The following is a 20,568-nucleotide window of genomic DNA, read 5'->3' as shown; positions in this document are numbered from 1 at the left end:
TGGTGCTGGGTCATGTCTTTCAGCTGACGACTGCAGTGACCAGTGCCTTCTTACTAGCAAAAGTGATCCTCTCAAAGGTATTACCTACCACTGCTACTTAGAGTCTGTAATGACAAGCCTGTGTCTTTCAGTGTAAGATCATGATAACCACCATTTCTTCCAGCTTTTTTCTCAAGGGGCTTTTGGCTATGTGCTGCCCATCATTTCATTCATTCTTGCCTGGATTGAGACGTGGTTTCTGGATTTCAAAGTGTTACCCCAAGAGGCAGAAGAAGAAAACAGTAAGTTTCTCTCAAAGGTCATCTTCTGATGCAAGACAACTTCTACACTGGAAAGAACTGTAGGTGCCTTGATTACAATAGACTTATAGGTGGGGAGAGACAGATCGTAGTATCCATTTATCAGTGGCTATAGCAGAAATGGGGAAAAGGGATGGATGAAAGGATGTGTTGGAATGTAGCTCCTTTCTCTCTCTTCCAAACTTGGCTGGAAGAAACTGCACACACCTGTACAGACAGACTGGCTTCTCTTCCCATCAATAATAGTTATAGGACATTAAGTATTTTTGTATAACTAAATAATTGTGTTATTTACAGCCAGGGAACTGTGAACCTATTTCAGGTGACTTGAATAACATTTTTAAATAAAAGTCGGTGATTGTCCAAGACCCTGTATTTGTTAACATAGTGCCTCAGACCGTTCGGCCATCCTGACACCAAGATCCTATATTTCTAACCGTATGGCAAGTGATCGCTTATAACGTTTAATCACAAGGCCTGAGAAAACGTTCATCATCTATCTGTGTGACTTTGAATATCCCTGGATGCTAACTAGCAAGATTGACTGACTTGAGCTTTTGAAAATTTTTTCACTGGAGTTTTATCTACGTGATGAACCGTAGTGGATGAAGCTGGGCTGCAGGTGTCTCTGTGTCTCTTTTCCTATCTCCCCTTCCCTCTCAATTTCTGGCTGTTTCTAGCCAATAAATAAAGAAAGGTAATAAAAAATTTTTTAAAATGCATCCAAATAAGACTCTGGAGTGGATGAGGGGGAGAATACAGGTTCCAAAAGGATGACAGAGGACCTAGTGGGGGTTGTATTGTTATATGGAAAACTGGCAAATGTTATGCGTGTACAAACTATTGTATTTACTATTGAATGTAAAACATTAATTCCCCAATAAAGAAATTTAAAAAAGAAAAAGAAAATTAGGGGTTAGGTGGTGGCGCACCTGGTTGAGCGCACGTTACAATGCTCAAGGACCCAGGTTTGAGCCCCCAGTCCCCACCTACAGGGGGAAAGCTTTGCAAGTGGTGAAGCAGGACAGGGCTACAGGCTCTCTCTCTCCCTCTCTCTCTCTCTCTCTCTGTCTCTCCTACCCTCTTGATTTCTGGATGTCTCTATCTAATAAATAAAGATAATAACAAAAATTATTTTAAAAAAGAAAATTAAAAATGATTATAACTCAGAAAATGACAGAAGAAAAATAACTTTACAAGTGTTTTGTGTTAGGAAATCTCATTTATAAAGAAGAAATGTGTATATAAAATAATAATAATTTATGAGTAGATTTTAAGAACACATGATCAGACCAGCTGCTATCTTATATGCTTATACCTTCTATTTCATTATGAAAGCCTATTGTGGAGAAGGGATGACAAAGTTGATGGAAGTCACTTTTTTTTTAAAAATTATATATAAGGACTGGGAAGATATCATAGTGGTTATGAAAGACTTTCATGCCTAAGGCTCTGAGGTCCCAGGTTCAATCTTCAGCACCACTATATGCTAGAGTTGAGCAGTTCTTCTTCTTCTAGCGTTTGCCCTTCTTCCGTAGCCAGTTAATGGCTTTGAAAGTGACTGGGATCCATGTGGATTCAGTCGGCTAGGAAGGATCGTCAGTTTCCCCAATGAATGCAGTACTATGATAAAAATAAATAGATAAGTTTTAAATTATATATGAATTTAACTTTTTGAAAGCATATCAACTTTTTTTTTTTTTTTTTTTTTTTTTTACCAGAGCACTGCTCAGCTCTAGTTTATGGTGGTGCAGGGGATTGAACCTGGGACTTTGGAGCTCAGACATGAGAGTCTCTTTGCATAACCATTATGCTATCTACCCCTGCCCAGCATATCAACTATTAATGTACCTGAGGCTTGCTTAGTGGTAAAATCAAATTCAAAGTAGTTCATCAAGCAAAGCTCATAGTGATTTTAAAACATTTTTATTGTCTATGTTTTTTTTAAATATGCTTTCATTTAATCTTTTAATGAGAAAGAGAAATGCAGAGAGAAAGAGCAGAGCACTGCTCAGCTCAGTCTTATGGTGGTACTGGGGATTGAACCTGGGACTTTGGAGCCTCAGGTATGAGAGTCTTTTACATAACTATTATGCTATTATGCTGTCTCCCCAGCCCTATTGTCTATATTTTACCGGGCTATTTGGCCTGGTGTTTTCCCTGACTATTTCAATATAATGTTAGCTTTAACCCAAAGAAGTCACTGCTCCATTTCTCTCAAGTGATCTTGAATTATCTACAGCAGACTTCCTTCTCTGTACTTTTTTTGCACATGTAGATTTTTGTAGAATGACTTTTTACTTTGTATTTCTTTTATTTTATAGTCTTCCATATACTTCCATATATTTATGAAAGGCTGTCCAGTTTTGCTTCGTATCTGACATTAACCTAACTAAATGCACATTTTAAACTGTATGAAATGACTAGGTCTTTAATTTTGCTTTATATTTTGTTGTGACATCTGTAGGCAAATAGATATTCCCAAGGGAGAGATGTTATAAATTCTGAGTCAAAGACTCTCATGAGTAACATGAAGAATTTTTTAAAACTCGTTGACATCTATTCTTCCTGTACTGATTCACAGTTTATAATAGCTTATTTTGTGATTTATAGTTTATTAATACAGTTTATTTTTTAATTCTAACATCACTTGATTCTGACTAATTTTACCAAAAGCTACTAGAGTTGTAACATTATTTCTACCATCTGACTTTCTTCTATTTTAGGACTCTTGATAGTCCAAGATGCTTCAGAGAGGGCAGCACTGATACCTGGTGGTCTTTCTGATGGTCAGTTTTATTCTCCTCCTGAGTCTGAAGCAGGTAAAAAAAAAAATATATATATATATATATATATATGTCATTTGTGTATCTGTCTGTTGTTTAAAAGCTAAGGTTCCCTCCCCCCCTTCTACATGCAGAATAATAATTAGAAAACATTTAATATACAATTAGGATGTGATAACAACTAGGACACAATCATGATGAGCAGCCAGCGTGAGACACAGAAGTAACAGTAGATGTGAGAAGCACAGACTCTGTGACTTGTGATCTGTATCTCCAGCACTCCTTTGTCAGTCTCTTTCTACATGCCTTCGTTACGAACCAGAATGTCATGTTGAAAATAGCAGCTGCATCTTTGGGAGGGTTCTCCCCAACCACGTTATGACTGAAAAATCTAATTATCCCTATTGTAGATAGAAGCAGATGGAGGCACAGGGAGCTGGAATGATCTGCCTAACACAGCATGAAGAATAATGGGGAGGAGTGCCAGAGTCCATGATCACAGGCAGTGAAGTTTATGTGACCTTTCTTTCCGTGTTCATGAAAATGTGAAACTGATCATGCTGTTGTGCCTTAACAGTAGACCCTTAATGCGGCAGAGAACACCTAGCTAACACCCTTAGCCGGCAGCATGACCTCTCGTGTTGTTACTTTGTATGTTCTGAGTTTGTTTGTTTGTTTGAGGAGAATGACATATGCTGAAACACTTAACTAAGCACCTCTTTCTTTTCCTATCCTTAACATTAGCCCTCTAGTCTTAAGTCTGCACTAAAATATTCAGGAAACTTCTTTCCACATCCCCCACCCACCCACACACTCTCAGCCTTTGTAGAGAGGGTGTCCTTTTAATAGTCTGTAAGAACTTTTTGTATAAAATATTTTTATTGATTTATTATTAGCGACAGACAGAAATTGAGAGGGGTGGAGGAGATAGAGAGGGAGAGAGGCAGAGAGACACCTGCAGCCCTGCTTCACCACTCTTGAAGCTTTTCCCCTGCAGGTGGGGACCAGGGGCTTGAACCTAGGACCTTGCACACTGTAATGTGAGCGTTTAATCAGGTGCGCCACTGCCTGGCCCCTGTAAGACCTTTTCCACAACCCTGTCATCCTGCTAGCTTTGCTGTCCTCAGCAGTGAAGAGGACAGCTTTTACCACTGAAATGTAACTTTGGGTTAGAGAATCTGTTACTTCATGCCTAGCAAATATTTCATACGTGCATACAAGACAGATCTTCCTCTACTTACGGCAGGTTATATCCCAGTAAATTCCATCACACATTGAAAATGTTCTACATTGCAAATGCAGTTAGTGTATCTAATCTACTGAACACCATAACTTAGCCTGGCCTAGCATGTAACGTGCTCAGGACACCACTGATGCTGGCGGCACAGTGTGCTGGAGATTCTGGGTGGCTTACCTTCATGGTCCTATGTTTCACAGAGAATTGTGGCTCCCTGCCACTGGCCTATGTTGCCAGAGTATCTCATCTTATATTGGTGGCTGGGGGCTGGGCGGGGCATCAAAACTCAAAGTGTGGTTTCTACTACTAGATAAGTTTTGCACCATCAGAAGGCTGAACAATTACAAGTCGAGCCAGCCATCTGCCATCAAGCAGTGGGGGTCGTTTGTACAGTAAATGGGTTCCAAGCAGAAGTTATATATGACAAAAAAAAACAAAAAACACCAACAAGACAAACCATATGAGGAGAGAACCAGGTAACTTGTTATTCTCAAACACAAACACATAGAGTCAGATGAAATAAAGATATGGGGAGTCGGGCGGTAGCACAGCAGGTTAAGCGCACGTCGTGGCGCAAAGCACAAGGACTGCCAGAAGGATCCCGGTTCAAGCCCCTGGCTCCCTACCTGGAGGGGGGTCGCTTCACAGGCGGTGAAGCAGGTCTGCAGGTGTCTGTCTTTCTCTCCCCCTCTCTGTCTTCCCCTCCTCTCTCCATTTCTCTCTGTCCTATCCAACAACAACAACTACAACAATAAAACAAAAAGGGAATAAAAAAAAGATATGAATTAGGAGAAAATCTCTTAGCCAGCAGAAATCTAGCACAAGCATTTAATTCCCCATTTTCCATGATATTATTTTTATTTTTATTTTCGTTTATTTTACTTTTGTTTATTGGGGGATTAATGCTTTACAGTTGCCAGTAAATACAATAGTTTGTACATGCATAACATTTCTGTTTTCCACATAACATTTCAACCCCCACTAGGTTCTCTGCCATCATGTTTCAGGATTTGATCCCCCCCCACCAACCCCATATTCTTTTTACTTTAGTGCAGTACACCAACCGCAGTCCAAGTTCTGCTTAATGTTTACTCTTCTGATCTTGTTTTTCAACTTCTGCCTGTGAGTGAGATCATCCCATATTCATCCTTCTGTTTCTGACTTATTTCACTTCACATGATTTCTTTAAGCTCCATCCAAGATGGGCTGAAAACAGTGACATCACCATTTTTAAACATTTTCTCTTATTTTTATTTATTTATTAGACTGAGACAGCCAGAAATTGAGAGGGAAGGGTGGGATAGAGAGACAGAGAGACGCCTGCAGCCCTGCTTCACCATTTGTGAAGCTTTCCCCCTACAGGTGGGGACCGGGAACTCGACCCTGGGACCTTGTACATTGTAACATGCGCTCAACCAGGTGCGCCACCACCCGGCCCCAGAAATCACCATTTTTAATAGCTGAGTAGTATCCCTTTGTGTATATAGACCACAACTTGCTCAGCCACTCATCTGTTGTTAGACACCTAGGTTGCTTCCAGGTTTTGGCTATTACAAATTGTGCTACTAAGAACATATGTGTACACAGATCTTTTTGGATGGGTGTGTTGGGTTCCTTAGGATATATCTCCAGGAGAGGAATTGCAGGGTCATAGGGTAGGTCCTTGTATAGCCTTCTGAGAGTTCTCCCATTACCTCACTTTAAAGATTGTTTCATTGCAAACTTTTTCTGCCACAGGACTTTTTTTTTAAGATGTTTACATTTTAAGATGTTTAAGATGTAAACATTTAAGATGTTTACATGTTTAAGATGTTTACATGTTTTTATTTTAAAATTTGTTAGCACTACTGTACTTTCTTAATTACATTCAAAATAAGCAAGACAATTATCTGAAGAATACCATGTTACTTAATACTTAATATAAGAAGTTTGGATAATGACCTGAGGAATACCACCTCAAGTGGTATTCATTAAGTCAAGTATTCATTAAGTCTCATCGCTATATCCACTGGCCTCTTTCCTGTAACATTGCTGCCACCTTGTGATAGTTGGAAGCACTGCCATTTTATTGAATTATTGAACAGACAATAACCTTACAGTTCCACTAGGTGGCTGTTTTAGGACAGACAAAATGCAAATTCATAGTAGGCAGAGAAGGACTATTTAGAGTCCTTGTTTCTTGTGTTCTGTTTTCACTGTAAGCATGTTTACCTTAGTAAAGAATTAAAATGTAAAACTATCTCTAGAATTAATGTGCCTAGAAACTTCCTCCTTAGGCCTGTAGCTAAAAATTAAACAGCTGCAGAAGTTAATTGGTTTCTCTTTTCTTGAAGTGACACTTACTTAGCCTTAGTAATTAAGAGGACATCTGAAGACTGCCTTCCCGCTTGTATCCTGTCTGTGTTCAACACCTAGTATAGTGTCTGTCTAACACATAAAGAATTCATAACTGTTAAATGACTAAATGGAGATAGGAGAGGAAGAAAGACACTGGAAATGTTAAAATTAAGATGTTTGCCTCTTCCCTTGTATAACAAGGTCTTGGCTTTTAGTTCTCACAGGGTGGGGTAAGATAGCATAATGGTTATGCAAAAAAAACTCTCATGCCTGAGGCTCTGAAGTCCCAGGTTCAATCCCTCACCCCACCATGAACCAGAACTGATCAGTGCTTTGGTAAAAAAGAAAGAAAGAAAGAAAGAAAGAAAGAAAGAAAGAAAGAAAGAAAGAAAGAAAGAAAGAAAGAAAGAAAGATCAACCATGTAAGGAGATGTATTTTTAAAGGATATTAAGGGGTTTGCTTACAGATTTGCTTTATCATTTTTTTTTATTAGGTAGAAGCAGAAATTGAGAGGGGGAGTGGGAGATAGAACACCTATTTTTAGAAATTTTGGGTTGTAGGATTTTTGTCTTTTTTTTCAGTGAGTTTAAGAAGCACATGTAAGAGAAAGGAAAGAGATCTGCTAGCTCCGGCCCACAAAGTAGCAGAGGAAACAGCACTTTCTGCACCGAAGCCCTGTGTTCTGCTGCTGTTACTACCTGCACTAATTTTCTAAATCACGGAGTATATAGTTAAATATGTTTCTAAATATTCCTTTAGCAACATCTTTAAAATGTTGGTGTTTCCGGGAGTCGGGCGGTGGCACAGCGGGTTAAGCACACGTGGCACAAAGCACAAGGACCGGCATAAGGATCCCAGTTGGAGCCCGGCTCCCCACCTGCAGGCGAGTCGCTTCGCAGGCGGTGAGGCAGGTCTGCAGGTGTCTGTCTTTCTCTCCCCCTCTCTGTCTTCCCCTCCTCTCTCCATTTCTCTCTGTGCTATCCAACAATGACGACATCAACAACCACAACAATGTTATGCAACAAGGGCAACAAAAGGGAAAATAAATAAATTTTTTAATAAAATGTTGATGTTTTCTTTTCATCTTCATGCACTTTCTTTAGTTGTCAAAACACTGCCTATAAAGTTGTTTACATAAGGATTTCTTTGTATATCCGAATGATTATTTCTTTAGCTTCTCACATGAGTATGTTAATAATTCAACAGATTTAGTAAGTTTAGACCATCATTTCTTCACATATGGGGGGGAGTGCCATGACATGTCAATTCCGTGCTTATTATTATCAGATGTTTATGTGCTCTTTCAGTTTTCTTTTACTCTAGTTCTCTCAGTTACTTCATTGGATATTTATTTTCCAGAGCATTGCTCAGCTCTGGTTATGGTGGTGCTGGGGCTTGAACCTGGAACCCTGGAGCCTCACGCAGGAAAGTTTCTTTGCATAACCATGATGCTGTCTCGCCAGCCCATGGAATGTGGAATAACTTCTATTGCTATGTCATTAAGTTAATAAATTCTTTCTTCTGTTAATCTGGCATTTCTCCTAACTATGCTCATGATTATTTTCTGTAGTTATTATGTATTTTTTTAAAGTTTCTCTTTTTTAAATTTTTAAAAAATATTTTATTTTATTTATTTATTCCCTTTTGTTGCCCTTGTTGTTTTATTGTTGTAGTTATTATTGTTGTTGTCGTTGTTGGATAGGACAGAGAGAAATGGAGAGAGGAGGGGAAGACAGAGAGGAGGAGAGAAAGACAGACACCTGCAGACCTGCTTCACCGCCTGTGAAGCGACTCCCCTGCAGGTGGGGAGCCGGGGTTCGAACCGGGATCCTTATGCCGGTCCTTATGCTTTGCGCCACCTGCGCTTAACCCGCTGAGCTACAGCCCGACTCCCGTTATTATGTATTTTTAAAAATCATTTTCTACTCTGGATTTTAGTTTTTTTAAAATAGCTCTTTTTTAATTTTATTATTTATTTTTACTTAGTTTTATGGAGATAATGAAAGAGACAGACCAGAGCACTGCTCAGTTCCGGTGTACGGTGACGTGTTGTGTCAAACATGTGGTCTCCCAAATTTTGGAATATTTCTCTCTGTGAATAATAATAGTGTTTTTATTCTTTTTTTTTAAATTTTTTAATATTTATTTTATTTATTTATTCCCTTTTGTGGCCCTTGTTGTTTTATTGTTGTAGTTATTATTATTGTTGTTGTCGTTGTTGTTGGATAGGACAGAGAGAAATGGAGAGAGGAGGGGAAGACAGAGAGGGGGAGAGAAAGACAGACACCTGCAGACCTGCTTCACCGCCTGTGAAGCGACTCCCCTGCAGGTGGGGAGCCGGGGTTCGAACCGGGATCCTTATGCCGGTCCTTGTGCTTTGCGCCACCTGTGCTTAACCCGCTGCGCTACAGCCCGACTCCCAGTGTTTTTATTCTTTTCTGCCTTGTGATTTTTTTTTTTAATTGGACAAATGGTTTTGTTGAGAATATATCGTTGCCCATCTAGATTTTGATATTCTCCAGAAAGGTTGGTGCTCACTGCTTTGCATTAAGAACAATGCTGGGGACACATCTATGAAACTAGCAGTGTGCAGTTGCTGATGTCTCCTGTCAGGTGTTTTAAATTCTTGCTTTTCCTTATTCATTTATTATTATTATTATTATTATTATTAGCTGGGCTCAGTGTTGGCACTATAAACCCACCACTCCTAGTGGCCATTTATTCCATTTTGTCCTTTCAATATTATTTGATAGGACAGAGAGAAATTGAGGGGGAGAGAGAGACATAGTAGGACAGAGAGGGCATGGGATAGATAGCATAGTGGTTATGCAGAAAGACTCTCATGCCTGAGGCTCCGAAGTCCCAGGTTCAAACCCCTGCACCAGCATAAACCTAAAGTGAGCAATGCTCTGTAAAAACAAACAAACAAACAAACAAAAAAAACCTGCCTGTGAAGCATCCCCCATGTAGGTGGGGTGCAGGCGCTCAAATCTGAGTCCTACACATGCTTCAGTGAGCACTTAACCGGGTGCACCATCTCCTGCTCCCTCCTGCATTTATTTTTAAATTTAACTTCCTGTGGTTCATCCCTGTATCTGCGTAGCTTAGCAGCAGTAACCAGTAAATCAACAAGGATGTATTTGTATATTCATCTATATAACACGCTCTCCATCAACTCCATCTCTGCCAAATGATTTGGTGTCTGTTCTGTGTATCTAAGCATGTATTCATCGGCGTTCAAATGATAGTGTATTTTGAGTCTTTCTCCATTAGTTCTTTTTTAGTTGATGATGTTCTTTTTTTCTGCCTGTGCTCACAGCCTCAGGGTTGACCAGGAGCATTTGGTGAGCTTGGCCTCTGTTGGGGTCTCCACTGAGCTTGCAGGCAGCCTGGGTCAAGCCTAGATACTTACTATACTTTGGCCCCAGCTTCCAGCCAGCAGGGCTTCTGTTCTTTGCACTTGCAGGTCACTGAGTCCGTCTGTCATTTCCCCATCACAGTGGTATTGAGAGAGCTCCTTCTGCAGCCTAATGTTGTAGCCAGTCTTATGGCTTTTCCTTCACTAAAAGGGCCTTCCTGCCCATCCAGCTGAAGAATCAGGACAAAGAGCTGTGAGGACAGGAACAGCCCCAGTTAGAGCACCACACCCTCTGCACCCTGCAGCCTATCAGACACGATCACTTTACAGTTAGTTGTATGGTGTGATCATTTCCCTATGGAGATGGGGACAATCTCATCCACTTCTATCGCTGCTATTTAAGAAGAGGTACCGTTACTCTCACTCAGCTAGAGCCGAAAACCTTTTAAATTGTATGAAAGACTCACACCGTGACTTAATGAAAGGATGTCTAATTAAGATCCCCAAACTCCAAGACATATCAAGGTATTATTACTTAGATACCAGTTGTCTGACAGATGGGAAATGAGCCCAGAAAACAGGAAGATGTGGTAGGACCATCTTCCTCAAACTCCTTTCAAAGTGAGAAGACAGTTAAACCACTTCAGTTCTGCTATGTACAGCCGTTTAAGAAGCTGGGAAGGGAAGTCTCTCACCCCCATGCCTTTGTCTCTTCATTTTGTCACAGAATTAACCTGAATTGTAACATTTATGGTGTAAAAATATAGGACACAATCTTTCCTCAGACTTCTCATGGTCTTTCTTCTGGACCAGACTTGTCCTTGGCTATAATTCAGGTCAGCATTGTAATAAGAAAAAAATGTCCTTTTGAAGTACAGTATCTGGCAAGAGAAAAGCAACTGTGAAGAAGTTGTTTCTTTTGGGTGGATAGCTTATGTTTTTGACCAGTCAGCCTGGTCCTTTCATCACTTAAAAAAAATAAAGTCAAGTGGGGGTAGATAGCCTAATGGTTATTATGCAAAGTGACTCTCATGCCTGAGGCTCCAAAGTTCCAGGTTCAGTATCCCACACCACCATAAGCCAGAGTTGAACAGTGCTCTGGTAAGATAAGAATAATTATAAAGTCAAATCTCCTGCATAGTGATATTGCTCTTTATTGTAATGTGGAAAGAACAGAATTAAAAGTTCATCTGATCTACCAGTAACATTGGTGGTGACAGTTTAGTTTATTTCCTGCTAGTTTTGTATGTGAGATGTATGGAACTGTGGCCCTGTTGCCCATTATTTATATCCTGAATTCAAAAAATTCTAATTCAAAAATGATGAAGTCAGTTTAAGTTTATTGTAGAAATTTAGGACTACCTAGAAATATATTTATCTGGTTATTTTCTCCTAGCATTCTGATTTGCACGTAGATATTTTTGATTTCTTATCAAATATGACCTTATGATTTGTATGTTTTTTCATTATTTACTTTCACTTTATAGTATGTGAATTTTCTGTATTGCCATAAGCTAAAAATACATAATTAAATTTTTTTTTATTATTTGATATAGACAGAGAAGAATTTAGGAGGGAGAGGGGGTTAGAAATGGGGAGAGGGAGAGAGACAGCTGCAGCCCTGCTTCACCACTCATGAAGCTTTCTCCCTGCAGGTGGGGACCAAGGGCTTGAACCGGGGTCCTTGCGCATTGCAATGTGAACACTTAACCAGGTGTTCCGTACTTGGCCTGGACACATAACTTTAAGGGAATGTAAGAATATTGGAGTTGTGTTCTTTTCGTAGACATTTAGATTTTTTTTTATTTTTTAAAAGGAGAATTTATATAATGGGTAGCAAATACTGTTTTCTCTTTAATATAACCTAAGGAAGTAATTGCAAAAAGAAATGACTGGTGACTGTAAAGGTCATGAGACAGTGACCCAGAATAGCTGTGAGTGTGACCGTGTCAGAAGTGACCAGTAGGAACCTTCACCACTGTCTCACTCACTAGGGACAGGTGATTTTCAGACATGTTATTATATTATTGAAACCATTAAGTCATTTGCTCTTGGAAAAATTAAGGCAGCTTGTCAGCTGCGAACGGAGGAATGGCAGGGAATGGTAATTATGGGGTCTGTGAGTATTTTTAGAATGTAAATGAAGCTCATGATGACAGATTAGTGGCAGCGATAGGATCTATCTTAAAGGTTTTTCTCCTGGGAGTCGGGCAGTGGTGCAGCAGGTTAAGCACACATGGTGTGAAGCACAAGGACTGGCATAAGGATCCCGGTTGGAGCCCATCTCCCCACCTGCAGGGGAGTCGCTTCACAAGCAGTGAAGCAGGCCTGCAAGTGTCTGTCTCTCTCTCCTCCTCTCTGTCTTCCTCATCTCTCTCCATTTCTCTCTGTCCTATCCAACAACAACAGCATCTATGACAACAATCATAACTACAACAAGCACAACAACAAGGGCAACAAAATGGGAAACATGGTCTCCAGGAGCCGGGGATTCGTAGTGTAGGCACCGAGCCCCAGCAATAACCCTGGAGGGAAAAAAGGAAAAGAAAAAAAAAAAAAGGTTTTTCTCCTCTAAGAAATGAAGTAACACGTTATGACCAACCATTTTGTTCACCTAAATCCCTTGGGAACTATGTCTGTCATGTCGCATTTACTATGTTCTGTTACTGTGCCACAGAGTGCTACCAGGCAGCGGCTACGGTGTTGAGCCTCAGAGCACAGGGCTCCGGGTTCTGTCCCTGGCATACAGACTCTGGCATGTGCTCTCTCACCTTCAAACAAACAAAGCATGGACGTAGTAATTGCTGAAGGTTTTAATAGAAGACTGTACCCTTCTCTTCTTTCCTGCTATGTAGGATCTGAAGAAGAAGCTGAAGAAAAGCAGGACAGTGAAAAACCACTATTAGAACTCTGAGTGACTGCTGCGGATAAAGTAAGTCTTTGAAAATAACACAATGGCAACAAAGTGGTTAAAGAGGGAACATTTTCTTTGAGTAGATTCAAAGGTTACAAGTGCCAATTTACAGCACATTTGCCTTACATGAATTTATTGATAATATTTTTAAAAGAATATTACTTTTTGTTGCCCTTGTTGTTTTACTGTTGTAGTTATGATTGTTGTTATTGATGTCGTCATTGTTGGATAGCACAGAGAGAAATGGAGAGAGGAGGGGAAGACAGAGAGAGGGAGAGAAAGACAGACACCTGCAGACCTGCTTCACCGCCTGTGAAGGGACTCCCCTGCAGGTGGGGAGCCGGGGGCTCGAACCAGCATCCTTACACCGGTCCTTGCGCTTTGCGCTACGTGTGCTTAACCTGCTGCACTACCACCCGACTCCCATATTGATAACACTGATGAGTGCGAAATACTGATTTCTGTCTAGGCATAAGCATTTTCTGTTTAAGTGTAAATTTGCCGGTCAGAAAAAGTACTGTGAGTTTTGCATTTCTAGGGAATAATGTTGAGGATTTTCCATAGCCAAAATGTCTCTGTGACCACTATCTCATGACAACCCCTAGCTGTAGTGTTCTGTCAAGACAGCAGCCCTCTGAAGCAGAGATGCCATTAAGGCCTCCATTTACAGTTGCAGATCAGAGTGAGTAGTTCCTCCACGGCCATAGAGATCAAATGGTAGAGCCGAAGACTCGTGTCCCCACAGACTCGTACTGCAGCCTGGTGTAGCCCTCAAATAACCTGTTTCTCCAGTGTCTTAGAAAGATTACCATTCCATGAGAACTGTAGGACTTGATAGGCTACAAGACAAAGCAAGTTGTTGTTAAACCCCTTCTGATTGTCAAAGAAAACAATTCAGCTTCAGAAATACAAGACAAGGTTAACTGTGGCATCAGCCGCTACACTTAGCTAAAGGGAAAGAATAGATCTTCAAGGTTTTTACAGCCATATGGATGCTGACCGTGCTGACCATGTTCTCATATATGCACACAGCACGTTATGTTGTACACCTGAAACGAATCTGTCAGTTACATTTCAATAAAAATAAATTGCTAGTAAAGAAAGGAAAACCAGTAGATGGAGTTAGAATCAGAGAGAAGCCAGAATAAGGGTGGGCTGGCGTCCGAGGTGGCCCTGTGCTCGCAGCAGGGGTTACCTAGACCATCTCAGCCACTGCTTTCTGTAACACTGGCTGACAGCAACAACATAACAACACTGTGCATACCTTGCACTAATACAATGGCAGACAGACAGACAGATGGACAGATAGATAGATATAAAGCTGGAGGGAGTGAGAGCTAAAATGTGGACATGGGAACAGTCAGTAGTTAATCCTTCTCCAAAGAACTGTAGAGTAAATTCTTCTGTTGTCTTGTCCCTCATCCCATCTTTGGTACACAGACTTGTTATAAAAGCCTGCATCATAATGTGCCATTTTGCCTTTTAAAACTTCCTTCAAATATTCTTATGTTTCTGTTTCTAAGTGTGAAAAACTCTCACTGGAGGAAACAAACAAACGAAAAAAGAGCTGCAGATGGAATCTTCAATTGAAAGTTGAAATGGAAACACCCACTGCTGACTGTATTGAATGGCTAAAGAGAGTTTATTTATTGTTGTACCTCACAGACATTGTACCACATCCACACACATTTAATAGCCTGCCTGTGGCTGATAAGGTAATAATAGCCTGCCTGTGGCTGATAAGGTAACGTGATGGTCCATTCTATACATTCAGTGAGGCTGAGACTAATATGTTGATGAATACTTGAAGAAAAGTCTTGTGCTGTACTCCTAATCTAAAAGACTTCTTAATATATTGGAATCGTGCTTTTCAGTAAGCAAACTATCTTTCTTTTTTAACTTGGATTCTCAGGATGGAATTTTTTTCACTTGTCAAATTGTTTTTGTATTTCTTTTTTTTAACATCCCACATTCCCTTTGTGTTTTTTAACTCATGCATTCTTTGTACAATTTTAATAAGTAATAAAATCCAACATATCAGAATTATCAGGTTTTTTTGTCTTGCATTATACTTTGTATTGTACATGGCATATAAAAGTATTGAAATTATGAAATAGGAATAAGGAGAGGTTGTGAATACAGGTAGAATGCCACCAGATATTTTGTGTCATTTTTTAAATATAAAATAGTGGTGGTTTTTTTTTTTTTCTGTTTATTTACCTGACTATTGCTCAGCTCTGGTTTATGGTGGTGCAGGGGATTGAACCTGGGACTTTGGAGCCTCAGGCATGAGAGTCTTTGCATAATCACTATGCTATCTAACTATACACACACACACCTAAAATAGTGTTTTGTATGGTTCTGAAATGGTCTTGTTTTGCACTCACTATGAAATATGGTTGTCAATATTTTCTCTTCGTGTTTGGCTAACCTGAAGTAAAGTGAATGACATTGTATTGTAAGCTATTTTCTCAAATGTGAATATTGCCCTAAATATTTGATAGGAGAGCATCATGTCTACTGGTCTTTCATCATACTTCATGTCATTCAAGAAAAATGCATCTCTGGGTAACAGTGATAATTCTAGTTTGAGAGAAAGTGGACCATTTGTACACATAAAATAAACTCCAATTTGCTTGTTCTAATGGACCAAGTGACAGAAAGGAAACTGGTTGGGAAGCGAGAACCTAAAGCTCCTTTCCGTAGAGAGGGTGTGAATGAGATTCCCAGCTTCTAGTCTTGTCACTAAAACCTCAGGAATTCAGCAGTGTTACCATAAGAGCATGCTCTCAGAAACAGAGACACATAAACTTCAAGCCTACTTGGCTCAGAGCTCCTACCAGACTATTTTGGAATAAACTAGTAGAATACTGCCAATCCTCACAAGAAGCCAAAGATCACCCAAAAGTGGAGTCTCAGAGCAAAGACAAGAACGTGAAGTCTATGAGTAGCATGCATATATGACTTGAATGCATCTACTTGGTCCATGCTGGCTGGGATGGGTTGGGTTGGTTTGGAAGCATTTGCTCACACTGCTTAGTAGCCTTATTCTAATTGACCCTAGCCATACTTTAGTCTGACATTAATGTATTCTTTTTTATCTTAACATTTTGTTTATTTATTTATTAATGAGAAAGATAGAAGGACAGAGAGAACCAGGCATTACTATGATACATGTACTGCCGGGGATTAAACTTGGAACCTCAAGCTTGAGAGTCCTGTGCCTTATCCACAATGATACCTCTCAGACCACCATTCATGTCTTCTAATAAGCTTTGGATGCATTGACTCTGAAGAAATTTTGGTCCCTTAAAGGGCTTCACAGGATTCAATATATCATATTTAATTACACAGTTTTCACTCAGAACCTGTGCATGTTTATGCTTTTGTGAAGAAAAAAAAATCACTGTTATTACCCAAATCTACAGTCTATGTCAGTAGGGTTGCTCAGAACTGATCTGTGGCACTGAGTCTACACTGAGGAAATGAAGCCCAAGGTACCTGCATCTATAAATCAAATTCCATGGAATCTTAGTGCCATACGAAGTCCTTCCTGCCCTTTCCTTCAAAGCAGTGTCAAAATAGTGGATCACGGGAGTCGGGCGGTAGCGCAGCGGGTTAAGCGCACGTGGCGCAAAGGTTAAGGACCAGTGTAATGATGCCAGTTCAAGCCCCTAGCTCCCCACCTGGAGGGGAGTCGCTTCACAAGTGGTGAGGCAGGTCTGCAAGTGTCTATCTTTCACTCCTCCTCTCTGTCTTCCCCTCCTCTCTCCATTTCTCTCTGTCCTATCCAACAACAAGGACATCGATAACAACAATAAAACAAGGGCAACTAAAGGGAATAAATAAATAAATAAATAAATAAATAAAGCAGTGGCTCACACAGACATGATGGGCCCAGACCTCTAATAGATCCCACTCTCCACTGTCACTGGTCATCTCCATCAGGAACAATATAATGGACCTTGCCCTTAACATGGATCAACAACGGTAGGGACTGTCCCATTCTCTGAAGGGAGATTAGGCCAGAATACTCTACCACTCGAGGAAGATGGGTCCAGCAATGAGTGCAGCCTAGAATGTTCTTAGCTGTGACCATATATTACAAGCTCAGATCTACAGGGATGCAGAGGTTACACAGGCTCCTGCACTAAATATGGGCCCTAGATCAAATCGATGGCTTTTTTTTTTTTCAGTTCACGATATTTATAGACTTTTCCCATAGTTTGGAGCTACTCTCTTCCTTGATCCAGCTCTCTAGTCCTATTTCCAACCCTAAAACCATCTCCCTAGACAATACCTTTGGCCTATCTACATGTTAGCTGTCAGGCTAAGGCAAAAATTAGTAAAGTCATGCCCCCCAATATACCTAAAATCAACCTACTAGCTTTTACCAAAATGGAGACCTCAAGCTCATCTGCTGTAGTTCTGCCCTTAGGTTCCTGATTATTAAACATTTTGTTCTGCTTTACATCTTAAATCTTTTTCAGACACCAAGTTGTAGATGCTACTATGATGCCAACCTGACTTCCCTGGGTTGACGACCTCATCAATGTGTCCTGGAACCCCACCTCTCCAAAGCCCTGCCCTACTAGGGAAAGATAGAAACAGGCTGGGAGTATGGATTGAGTGGTCAATGTCCATGTCCAGAAATTAAAGAATTGGACGAAGAAATTAAAAAGGAGAAGCAATTAAAGCCAGACCTTCCATCTCTGCACCCTGTAATGATCATGGGTCCATGCTCCCAGAGGGATAAAGAACACTATCAGAGGACAGGATGGGATACAGGGTTCTAGTGGTGAGAACTGTGTGGAATTGAACCCTCTTATCCTATGGTCTTGCTGATATTTATTTTATGGATAAATTAAAAAGTAAACAAATAGTGGATCAAAGGTGCAGTATCTGGACAGTTCTGGGCATAAGATTTCCAATTCATATAGTAGCTAATTGGAATCCACTTTGTAGACTGAAAGTGGGGGAGCCCCCAGCCCCCTCCCTTCCCCAAGCCCAGGAGTTCATTTTATAGCAAATATGTACATGTTTAAATAGATGTTTTGTTTTGTTTTTTTCCATTAGCTGTGGCCTTTTGAAAGTAAAGTTGGTTGTGGTTTAACTGTCCTTATTTTAATCTTATCACACCCTAGCCACTAGTCTGCAAAGCCCCCACTGGCAGCGGCCACTTTGACTGTGAGCATTTTCCACAGAGCAACCACATTTAATAGAGCATGTAAACAAAAGAAGCCTGAGAAAAATAAAACACCAGCAGCCACACCGGCTCCCTGCCACCACATTTCCTCCTCCGCCACCACCGCTACTACCACAGTCCCTATGTGCATCACTCAGATCAAGGTAACACAGGCTGAGCTGGGGACAGAAGCGCTAAGAAATTTTGGGCCACAGGACCCACCACCTAGTAATGCCCCAGCCAGTGTGAAATCACCCCATGAAGTGTTAGTGCTTCTAAGCTGTCCCAGTGCAAAACAGTTTCAAATCTCTTTAAATAGATGGTCAACAATTTGGCTAAAAGGGACCCAAACAAGTTTATGAGAATCAAGGAGTAGACCTCAGTTAAATTGTATCTGGTGAGTCAGGTAGATCTTCCAGAAGAACCTACTGTAGAAACTGAAGCTGATTATGACGAGAGCAAAAAGAATTCCCAAGTAAACAAGGCTAATGTATACAACTATATAAAATGTGTATTTCCAAAGAGTTCAGTTGGTTACTTTCTCATAGTATTTAAGAGGAAAAACTGAGAACTGTGCATGACCACTGTATTTATCTCACTTGTTATAACTGCTTCCAGTTTCACCCATTTTGTTTCCAATGATACAATCTTACCTTTTTTGATTACAGAGTTGTATTCCATAGAATTTATATCCCATCACTTCTTTTTCAACATTTAAAAATCTTTATTAATGATTTAGTAGTACTTTGCAAGGTTATAAGATTACAAGGTATATTGTGGAAAACTAAGAAATGTTATGCATGTACAAACTATTGTATTTACTGTCATCTGCAAAACATTAATCTCCCAATAAGGAAATTTAAAAAAAAAAAAAAGATTACAAGGTATAGCTTCACACGGCACTCACCAGCTTTTTCTAGTCATTTGTTGGGCATTTTGGTTGCTTCCATATTTTGGCTACTGTAAATACTGCAGCTATGAACATAGGGATGTAAATATCCTTTGAAATCAATGATTATTTATCCTTCTGAATTAAATACCTTTATCAACTTATGAATATTCCCATATATTTGACAAAGTATGCACAATTCATTTTAGCATGTGCTATTTCTACATATCTTTTGATATCTAACAACTATTAATTGGCTGCAACTAATGGAAGCACTTTTCAAAAGCATAAACAGTCCAAAAATACACACTTTGTGTTATATGTACTATATATTCATTCTTAAGCTGGAGAGGAAAAATGGGGCCGTGGGGTAGCTCTGTGGATAGAGTGAATTAGTTGCATACATGAGGTGTCAGGTTCAATCCTGGGTACTGCCTGGGATAGAGTGATCCCCTGACTGAGGATTTAACTCGCCCAGTGAGGTCACTAATTTGTACCCCTGAGGTCAAAGATTCCGTCCCCAATGCTTAGAGCTGAATGGCACACTGTTCCTTCCTTTCCATTTTCTCATTCTCTCCCACAGAGTAAATCATTTTTAAAACCCTTTATTTTGAAGAGGCACAGTAGTTTCTCATTTGGCATTTTTTAAAAAATTTTACTGGACTTACACATTTCCTGGACATTTCTACAGATATTGATACTCTAAATGACTTCCCTTGCATCAAAAATTCTTATTATATGTTTTTCTGTTCCTTAAAAAAAATTGACAGTTTCAACATACTGCCCAACATTTTATGCAGAGAACATATTTATTTGTAAGCTGACCGCTCACCTAACAATAGGTCTTATGGTTAAAGTTCATGGTGCATTGCTGGTGAAAACAGCTGACTACATCCACAGATAAGTAATAAAATTTTAAAAAGCAGGCAATTACTTTTATTTTACTTTTTTTATTTGTTCCCTTTTGTTGCCCTTGTTGTTTTTCATTGTTGTTGTAGTTATTATTATTGTTGTCATCGTTGTTGGATAGGAAAGAGAGAAATGGGGAGAAGAGGGGGATGACAAAGATAGACACCTGCAGACCTGCTTCACCGCCTGTGAAGCGACTCCCCTGCAGGTGGGGAGCCGGGAGCTCGAGCCGGGATCCTTACGCCGGTCTCTGCGCTTTGTGCCACATGCGCTTAACCCACTGCGCCACTGCCTGACCCCCGTTATAACTAAAAGGATCTGAAAGACCAGTGGGATTGCCTCGGATGTAGTAGAAACTCATTTTTATCTAATTTACCTGCAGAGAAATAAGAATTTGGACGATCTGTAAGTGTGGTGTCTGTGTGTTACAGTATTGTCAAAGTAAATCTGGCAACACTAAATGCTGAAGACTTGTATGCACCATGATTGATGAACTCAAGTTGGGCCAGGTAGCTATGACATTACTTTACGCATGAAAATCTGTGACACAGAGGCCCAAACTGTCTGAGAGTGCACAGATACTAGCGGAACCAGGATTCACACCCACGCACACACGCACGTGCACAGGGTGTATCGTCCAGGCACTCTGTGTT

At 40.1% G+C, this 20,568-nt stretch overlaps 1 protein-coding gene across 4 annotated transcripts in view; it reads left to right on the top strand.

The window, feature by feature from the left end:
• Nucleotides 1–14,652, top strand: part of STARD3NL (STARD3 N-terminal like) — a 48,421-nt gene extending 33,769 nt beyond the window's left edge. For 3 of the 4 annotated variants that reach the window (XM_007535245.3, XM_060195847.1, XM_060195846.1), the window contains 5 exons: nt 24–77; nt 164–281; nt 3,026–3,121; nt 12,874–12,950; nt 14,456–14,645. In XM_007535245.3, the coding sequence (XP_007535307.1) occupies nt 24–77; nt 164–281; nt 3,026–3,121; nt 12,874–12,932 (327 nt within the window). In that variant the 3' untranslated portion in view covers nt 12,933–12,950; nt 14,456–14,645. Of the gene's footprint in view, nt 1–23; nt 78–163; nt 282–3,025; nt 3,122–12,873; nt 12,951–14,455 lie in introns of all 4 variants that reach the window. The other variant, XM_060195845.1, reaches the window with a different exon arrangement.
• Nucleotides 14,653–20,568: the final 5,916 nt, after the last annotated feature.

This window comes from Erinaceus europaeus, chromosome 8, assembly GCF_950295315.1.
Source record: "Erinaceus europaeus chromosome 8, mEriEur2.1, whole genome shotgun sequence".
Lineage (NCBI taxonomy): Eukaryota > Metazoa > Chordata > Mammalia > Eulipotyphla > Erinaceidae > Erinaceus > Erinaceus europaeus.
The sequence above is the reverse complement of the archived record's forward strand: the minus strand, read 5'-3'. Positions and strand labels throughout refer to the sequence as shown.